This window comes from Solanum dulcamara, chromosome 9 (genome assembly GCF_947179165.1).
Source record: "Solanum dulcamara chromosome 9, daSolDulc1.2, whole genome shotgun sequence".
In the NCBI taxonomy this organism is placed as follows: domain Eukaryota; kingdom Viridiplantae; phylum Streptophyta; class Magnoliopsida; order Solanales; family Solanaceae; genus Solanum; species Solanum dulcamara.
The window spans coordinates 63,962,616-63,972,408 of NC_077245.1; the positions used below are offsets into that span (position 1 = coordinate 63,962,616).

Consider the following 9,793-nt stretch of genomic DNA (forward strand, 5'->3'; position numbering starts at 1 on the left):
TAATATAAGGGAATTTATAATGGTAATACCCATGCAATTAAAAACTAATTACTTTGAAAAATTGTATACTACTACTACCTAATAGTATACAACAATATAATTCAACTATTGTATATCTTCAAAGTATACAACTATGCGAATTAAATATTTTTGTATACATGTACAAAACTAGATGTATGAATGTTAACTAGAGGTATATATGGTACAATTACGTACAAGCCAAAGGCCAGAAAAAAGGGTATACAAGTATATTTATAGATATAGATAGAGATTCTACAACCGCCTCTGACAGAAATGCAAGGTAAGGGTTTAGAGCACCAGACTGCCCTTTTATAGAAATTCTACAATGACGACAACTACGCCTCAATCCAAGACAGATACAGTGAAAAATTCAACAGCTAAATAAGATAACAATGCAAAAGTTGGAGAGAAAAAAGTGAATGTCCATTTTAACCTAACTGGAACCATTAGATACGCTAAAATACAACAACAATTCATTGATCACACAGTCTATCTTTGTTAAATATGAAACAATGTTACAATACCATTACAACAGATGAACAAGTAGGACTGAAATGGCTGCCTGAAAATCTAAGCCCGCTAATTTCGAAAGAAATATATATATATATATATATATATATATATAAATATATTTATCGATTAAACCCCAGCAGCTCAGCTTTCCCAGAGGTTTCTCATTTACAAATGTTACCAAGGGTCTTTCAGAGCAGTGTATTAGAAGAAAGTAGATGTTATTCCTGGGGACGAGCAAGCCAGAGAGAACTCAGTGCTCGAAGCCGAGAGAAGTAATCACTAATAGCAAGAAGAGCACGAGCTGATTGGCGAGTTGTCAATATGCGATGCATTTGCTGCAATGTCTGTTGCCGAAGGTTATCAGCCTGAAAGGACATTTTAATTTACAGGTCAGCCTATTTAGGTGGGAGGAGGGGAGGGGGGGGGGGGGGAGACGGAAAAAATCTAGCAATGGCAGATTGTGATTTGAGAAAGTGAGTTTTGAAATGTACTCACACACGCTCACAAATATGTGTATAGTACGACTCTGAAGCATGGGTTCTACAGAACCCATGAATCCATGGATGGATTTGCCTGATTGCCAATATGTTCCGAAGCAAATCTATGTAAATTATCATATCACTAAATAGGAGTAAGCCTTTAAGCAATGAGTAGGAGACCAATCAAACCCCTTCTCCTCCCCATCCGTCTTCGAAACAAATACACAAACCTAAGGCTTGGAAAAGAGAATCCCCAAGATAGATCTTAAATGCAACTATTAACGCCAAATCCCAGATCTATGGACGTCAGAATCAATCAAATATTTCACAGCAGGAGTATGTACAACTCCTAAATTAACAAGGGAATAAGCAACTTACATATTTCAACAATAGCAGAAGGTTCTCCTCTGCTTAAGTCTCTGGAACTTTCAAATGACTAAAAAAATTAAATTCACTGTCACGGAGCCACTATAAGGAGTGCTAAAACTAAAAATGTTCTCAGCCAGCGTTCAGCAGCAAATATGCAACTGCAGATAGCTGGTCATTCCAGTAGACAGGAGAATATGTCATCAGTTGGCTAGGGGTACTGTGAGGTGAAATCGCCGCTTTTCGTTTGGCTGGGAGCTAAAGCCGTTCAGAGATGTTATTTTGTGAAGTAAATAAGAATTAGTGGTTCCCAGCTTCACTTGACCTAGAGTAAGCAAGAGTTTAATCCTAAGCAGGAACTTCGGTGTTCCTTCCCTTTTCCTCCCAAGGCCCCTCATCACTTGTACTTCAAGAGGTATTGATGATAATAACAATATGGCGCAGTAAACAAGTTTATTTGGATTAAATTGGAATATGAGAATCTAACAAAGAGACCTAGAATTCGTTACTTCACCCTTTTCCTTCTCCGAATGCATCTCTCATTTTTCTTTTTTAAGGAGATAACTATGGAAAAGGCTAGTCAACAGAAAGATGCACAAGTTTGACATGTCAATGATGAATCTGCAGGCTTTTAGGAAGCACATCAGACAAAGCAAACATATTATTTCAAAGGAATAGGAGACAGATGTGGAAGATTAAACACCTGCCGTATGAAGCCCTCAAGAGTTCCAAGCTTCCCCATTGCCATGGCCATTTGACCCATATAGTTTGCAACATTCCCAGAGGAACCTGAAGGTCCAAGAGACCCTGCGAGAGTCTCAGCCAAAGACTGCTGCAACGCCTCCATTCCCTGGGATAAAGCATCCTCCGCCTGTTGGGATGACTGTTGTAAGTTGTTGATCGCCAATAATTGTTGTTCGGTTAAAGGCTCCAACTGATTAATGAGAAGCTGCAACCAAGTGGCAAGAAATTTAAGAACTTGCAGGAAAAATTAAGTCAATAATCTCTTCTCATCACCTTCAACCCTTGAAAATAAAAAGAGGGGAAAAAAAAGAAGGAAATGTGCAATGGATATTAGAATGTACCTGGTTTTGTAAAGGGAAAGATAGGGGTGGATGGAAAGGTCTGACTAAAGCAAGACCATGGGAACATTAAGAGCTGTTTATTTACTGACAAGAATAACAATACAAAGACGATAAATAGGAGTTCCAAGCATGTTGAAATAAGAGCATTGCCTACCAAAAGAAGATCTTCACCAAGAACTTCCCACTAGAGAAGTAAGCAGATGTCAGTTATCAAGAAGGTGGCCATAACTAAGGTCAGAAGCTCTCTCTATGTTTCTTAGTGAAGGAATATGCCAAAAGACTTCAATATAAAAGCGAGAGCGAAAGAGAGAATAAGCAGGAGGTTCTAGATGCTGAACATAATTAGACAAACCAGAATGGAAGAAGGTAAGAGTAGAGGGAGAGTAACTAAAGTGAGACCATAGGGACAACAGAGCTAATCTCTGCACAGAACCACCACCATAGGGACACCAGATAGGAGGTGGAGCATACTGAATCAGAGTAGTGCACCCCAAAAGAGCATCCTTACTGAGAGCTTCTAGCCAGAGAAGTATACACAAGTAGTTTATCAAGATGCAGCATTAAATTAGGTCTGAAATTGTCTTTAAAGAAAGAAAAAGAGAACTTCAGTCAGAAATTGATATTTGTCCTCTACAGTTCCTTTCAATGGTAAAATGAAAAAAGAGCCACCATTCACAAGTACAATAGACCCTTGTGGTCGGGCCGTTCCCCGGACCCTGCGCATAGCGGGAGCTTAAGTGCACCGGGCTGCCCCCCCCCCCCTTTGTTTATTTTTTGAGCCAAAGGGAGGGTGGAGAAAGCTATTCGCCGAGCTGCACATTCACTTGTGGGAAGACAAAGGCTCTCACCTTGAGTAGTTCAGACGAACGGAATCCACCAAGCCACAAGAAGCATCTTTCTGCAGGAGTTTTCCACATGCCCGACAATATGTGAAAAACGTCAGCCTTCGCCGCATCCCCCTTTATCCTGAATATGTCATCATAGTGTGCCAAGATTCCATCGACTATTATGCGAAGTTCAGCATCACCAGCATGAGAATTAACAGCTCCCCTTAACTCATTAATTCGTCGGTTATGCTCTTCCAACCATCGGGCATATTCTACATCAAATGCCAAAGCTCCTAGAAGGACCAGAAGTTGTATTACTTACTTTAAAGGAATTTTATATTCAAGCTTTACAAAATCAATTATTCTGAACTCAAGGGCATTCCATGTTATGTAAAGGAATTAAGACCACCAAAAAGCTGATGATTCACTACCCCACAGAACAACAATTATTGATGACTAATCTAAAAGCTTCTTTCATGGTTTAAGCTTCTCCTCAATGAAAACATATAACCAAGGAGGAGGGAAATTGTTACAGTGTGGACAGCCTATGCAAGAGGCATAGAGAGGACATAAATTGCCTCTTAGTGGATCTAGTTTCACATCACAGCTATGGAGCCTTATAATGCTCCTTGGTTGGCATCTCATGAGTGTTCCCAGGAGCAGACGAGTTAATACGGTCGAGCTGAAGTGCAGATTGAAGAACAACACTTTTGTACCTTTTCGGGATTCTTTGGATCAAAAGAAGTAGGTGACTATTCCATTATAGTTGAGAATGATAAAAATAATATAGAAGTTATTGTTTTTTTGTACTTCTGGTGCAAGAAGAGCATTCAATTTTGAACAGACAAATTGACTATTTTGATGGATGAATTTGTAAAGCACACACTGTATCTGTACATACTTCCTACACCATCTTGGTAAGTATTAATGAATGCATTTCAGTTATCCAGAAAAGGTAAAAGAAAAAGAATGCAATAACCTCCAAACTAAACTTCTTCCACTATTCTGGTCAGATTCTTCTCCATTCTTTATCAAAGTTAAACTTCCCCTTTCTTTTTAATGATATGTGTACATGTCTAATCCTTCAGGCAATAACTTGATGAAACATATGGGCAAATATAGCTTCGACAATTACGATAAATGAAGACCACTAATGAATCTGAAAGTATATAGGAGAAATAGTACTTTTATTGATAGATTAAATTTCAATTACAGCATCAAGTGGTAAAATAAAACAATGGAATCAAACAACGAAAAAAAAAGTAAGAACCCTGGATCTGTCCAAGGCCTTCGAAGAATCAACCTAGAAAACTATAAGGAAGCCCACCATTAAGATGCAAATCTATAGGGTATCTAATAAGTAGCATCAGAAAGGATATAAAACAGAAAGTGAATATACAATCATTAACAAGGTAACCAATTCCACCATTAATCTACTTGTACTTGGCGATAACACATCGTTACTCAGCCATAATGTTTTGTTCATATTTTTGGAAAATCAGTCCTACTAGATTATCCAACATAAAAGAAGTGAAAAACTTGTAATGATAAAAGTCTGAATGTAGAAGATGAGCATACCATTTCCACTCATCGATTGCGATTGATCTCCTGAACCTGAAATAAATATTCCCTTTGGGAAAAGAAAAATATTGTCTCAAAAACTGATAGGTGAGATTGTGAGCTAATATCTACAGAGGTGCTAGATATTTAGGTGATCAAAGAAAAAAACAGATAAGAACACAAGATTTACTGAACAAACCTGTTGCCGAGCTCGTTGAAGCTCCTGTTCTAGTTGTGTCAGCTTCATCCTGCTGCTCTCTAACTGTTGAACATATGCCTGGACCAACAAAAAAAAATATAGGAATAAAATGCCATTACAATCGCCTGGACCAACAAAAAAACAATATAGATATATAATGCCATTACAATCAGTGCACATCGATGTAGTATTGATACCGATATATATAGTATTTTTACCCATCTATGAAGTTCGACACACATTGAAAGTGTGACACTTTAGCTCATTATGTGACATTTGTAGAGGGAGAAATTGCTGAATCAGAATTTTCGGGTTTTAAATTGACAGTTGCAAGCATTTATCGCGAGGGAAAAAATTTCGTCTTTTAAATTGACAGTTGCAAGCATTTATCGCGAGGGCAATGTGACAAAAGCTATAATATACAGACCAAATCCTTCATTTATTCAGGGTCGACTAGATTCTGAACTAATACATTCTGACATTAAACCTTCTTTTTCATCTTGATTAGTATTATGACACTGTACTGCGAGACCCACCAGATAAAATTTAAATGGAAAGATCTAGTCAGGCAGGCTTTGGATGACCACTAACGTAAGGACTGTTAATTACATTTCCATATCAATCTTTACCTTTTTCCTAAGACGGCTTTTTCGAGCAGCTTCACGATTTTGAGCAAGTCTACGGAGTGTCTGCACAAAAAGAGCTCAATATCATATAAATGTTTCTTTTCCTCATATTCCATCATTCGATATGTGATGATAAATGTGATACCTTTTGATCTTTCGGTCTGTCACTTCCATCAGAAGCTACAGCACACAGTTGTTGATTTAGGAACTGCACCAACAGAAACCAAATATCACTTTCATTAACTTTTAATACAGATTAGTTTCAAAGATAAAAGCTACACAATAAGATTCAGGAAAGTCTGGACGAATTAGTTAATGGCCTTCTTTAATCAGGAATGTTTTCTATTTTTCGTTCTTATCGAATATCTAAGAATTAGGTTATATGATCAAAACAATGTCTTAGTATTAGATTAAAGTCGTGTTTTTTCTTTTTCTTTTTTCTTGAGATGTTTGGTAACAGATGCTGCTTATCAAGTAGGAAGAACAGTTTCAACATGTTCTACCCATGTATATAAATAACAAACATAATGTAGCTTAGTCAGAAAAGCCTAGTCAGTAAGGTGTCCGGTCTTAATACCCCTTACTAGTGTACCTACCTAAAGTGAAAACCGTGTTTTGTAACGCTTTACATGAGCCGAGGGTCTATTGGAAACAACCTCTCTACCTTCACAAGGTAGAAATAAGGTCTGCGTACACAGTACATACCACCCTCCCCGCACCACACTTGTCAGATTACACGGAGTATGTTGTTGTATATTCTTTTGAATTGATGTCCTCTTTTTATTATTTTATTATTGGTACATATATCTCTTCGTTATCCTCTTTTATTAAATAAGCCTCTTCTTCCTTCACTCCCCCCACACTTTCCACCCTCAACATTCATTCCTCCATTCAATAACTCCATCAATCATCTTTTACTGCGTTGTCAAGTTCAACATTCAACGATTTGTGCCTTCTTCTCTCTTTCCACATTACAGACATGTCTCTCTTTTACTTTTTACCAAGTAAAAGAGCAGAAACATGTTTATATTCTCCTTGATATAGGAAAATGAAAAAGGCCTACTTACCAAACCAGGTTTTAAAGGAAAACCAAATTCAAATTACAAAGTAGTAATAATCAATCAAAATTACTAGTCATAGTTCAAAACATAAAACTAAATAATGACTAGATATGGATTTGAGAGGTAACTGACTTACCCTGTTCTTATCTTCAGTATCGGCATCTGTTGATGTACTAGGACTGATGTCAGCCATCGTGGACAATAGCCAACTTTGTGGATAATCAATCGAAATTGAAACACAAATCAGATGTAGTATCTTCTGTAAATCACCAACGCAGAAGCAGATGTCAATACATATCAACTTGCAGACATCAAATTGGTAACTGCCAAAGATATTTGGGTAACATTATCAAAGCACAAAAAGCTTGTCTTCAGCTTAGATTACAAAGAGAAGGCGTGTATTTAGCAGATCTTGTTATTTAACTCTCCAAGGTGATGAACACATGAATATTCTATCATCTCCCTCAATGTCATAACAATATTGCAAAGTGTGAACTACAATACTTGAGAACTGCAGGCATGATTCATTCACAGGTACCGAATGTACAAAGATTGTGGTGTCTCTCTAGGTCACATAAATTTGGAAACGGTACATATTCGTTACGGTTGTAACTTGTAAGTATCCGGTAAGGGTGTGTGTTTTTTTTTTTGGTAATCTTTAGAATATTTTGGAGGATCCTCAAAAAACATGTACCCATGTCCCACCCTGTTCATAGGGGTATGCAAGGCAGTTGAACAACTTAAAGCCAGATTAAATTGAATTTATATTTTCCAACTGAACTGAATAAACATTTGTAACAGTTTGATTCAAAGCACGCTGCTAATTTCAATTCACTCATTAAAAAGCAATACAATTGCTGAATATAATAGATGAACCCAACTACTAATATTTATCAAATCTGATTCTCAACAAATAGAGACCCTTCCTAGTTATTTGATTTCATTACTTTACAATTGGGCTCTCAGTAAATTTCTTCCATCCTGCATGATGGAATGTCATAATCTCTTGGAGCGTAAAATAAGCTAACAAGCTGGCAAAGCTAGATACCAGCATGTCAAGGTCTATTAATCCATATAGCATTCCACAACAAGCTACTTATGTTAACTATAAAATCAATAACTAATTCAAGAAAAGACCGTCTCTGTGTATTTATCCAGCAAGAAAATGCACACTTATCTGCCATCTAATACTAAGCTTTAGTTTGCATACGTTCTTTAACAAGTAACATTCTCCAGGTGAGGTTCTTGAAGCAAATATTAGTTGTTAGGGTCGATATCTGAATCAGTTGGTTGCTTGAATGTCAACCCCTCAAATATTGGCTGCAAACCGGAAATTTCTCTCCTTTTTTTTTCAGTGAGGGTGATGGAAGAAGGGAAGGGGGTTAGATTTGGTTGGGGAGGTGCTTCACAAGAGACTTGAATCATCATGGACTTCGTACAGTTCAAAACTAATATATTTCATTGCAAAGCAAACAAACCTAAATTGTAGATTCAAAGACTCATTACTCTGGCATCTCAGATTACAAGATTCTATCAATTAATAAGTTTATTCATTTTGCACCAAATTACGGCAACTAGAAAACAAAGTACTGAAACTTAAGCAACATTAAAGAAGTAGATGAAAATGTTTATATAAGATAAAGCAACAAATACCAGCCACGTACTGCTTCCAACTCTCTATTGAGGACAGAACTATCAAAAGCAACAGAATGGCTTAATACACAGCCTCAACATTAATAGACATACAAGCATAACCATCGCGATAGATGCATCTTCCATCAAGTTATTGAGCTTAAGCTGAAGAACATCTTCAGAGCTTATATAGCCTTTCTCTCATATCAAAAGTTAGAAAACACTAAGATAGAATTTTTCATCTAATTCTCAAATCCTAGACACTACTAATCCCAAAAATTGAAATTTCTTAGAATCACGAATCATGCTCACAACTAATATCTAGTAAAATCCGAACAAAGACTCCTCCCTAATCCACACCCCACCCCTCAACAGAATCAAAAAAGGTAAACTCTTTCCTCAAAATCCAAACTTTATAACTCTCCACCCCAAAACAACCACACCCAACTTCAAAAAAAAAAAGCAGTATACGATACAGTAGCAAGTTACATAATAAAACTGAATAATAAAGAAAGCTAAGCTGCTTACAGTTCAAGAAACGAAAAGGGTCTATAGCAAAAGGCTCAAGCTTTGCCAGAAAGCCAAAGTAAGACAACAGAATCATCAAATCTTGTTGTTTTTTGTAGGGGGGTTTTCTCCCTTAAATTTCTTTAGCCTTCTGGGTTCCTCAGCTGGAGAAATGAACTGAAGTTTACAATCAGCAAATCACTAAATCAACCGTTGCCGGAAAGTACCCAGATGGAAAGCAGGTGAAAGTTGCTAAAATGGGATGACGTCCTATACCTTGTCAGCTCTCCTTCTCTCTCTTACCAGCCAATTTTGACTTATTGGTCACTCTGGTGTCAATCTCTTATTTCCAAAAAAGCTTGTTCCAACTATTTTTATTTTTTTTTTGTTTTTTTTACTTTTACTTGTCTCATTCACTCAATTTTAAAAAAATTAACTTTTATTTTTATTATTAATATTATTATTTTTAAAATATTTTTTTAATAATTAGAAATGATAGACTAAAATAATTATTTTATTTATTATTTTTTAAAAAGAGTGTCAAGTAAACATGGATGAAAGGAGTTAAAAAAATTTCTTTTATACTCATGTCTGAAGTAGTTTGTGCATTAATATTCTATTGAGTCCCTTGTAATTTTTATTTATTCAAGAATTGAAAATTCTCTCCACCATAAGATAAATAAATAGAAAAAAATAGGGATAATTTCAAATATATGTAATAAACTAATTAGTTTACAATAAAAATAGTCATGTTTTATTTATTAAAAATAGCTAAAAATCATAGAAAATATATCGGGACTATATAATATTAGCTTGCAAAAGTCATAAAAAGTATACAGTGACTATACAATATAAATTATTTATACATGAGTTATACACTAAATATACGTTATGATACTTTCTATACATGAAGTATA

General features: G+C 36.0%; 1 protein-coding gene across 1 annotated transcript; it reads right to left on the minus strand.

Annotated features, from left to right (window-relative positions):
* Positions 1-472: 472 nt before the first annotated feature.
* LOC129902905 (transcription factor TGA2.2-like) lies at positions 473-9,213 on the minus strand. The gene is made up of 9 exons (XM_055978352.1): positions 8,898-9,213; positions 6,874-6,996; positions 5,822-5,884; positions 5,680-5,739; positions 5,051-5,128; positions 4,870-4,921; positions 3,313-3,584; positions 2,083-2,328; positions 473-899 (listed from the first exon to the last, which is right to left on the minus strand). The coding sequence occupies exons 2-9, from the start codon at positions 6,928-6,930 to the stop codon at positions 753-755; spliced, it is 975 nt and encodes a 324-aa protein (XP_055834327.1). The 5' UTR covers positions 6,931-6,996; positions 8,898-9,213; the 3' UTR covers positions 473-752.
* Between the last annotated feature and the right edge of the window lie 580 nt (positions 9,214-9,793).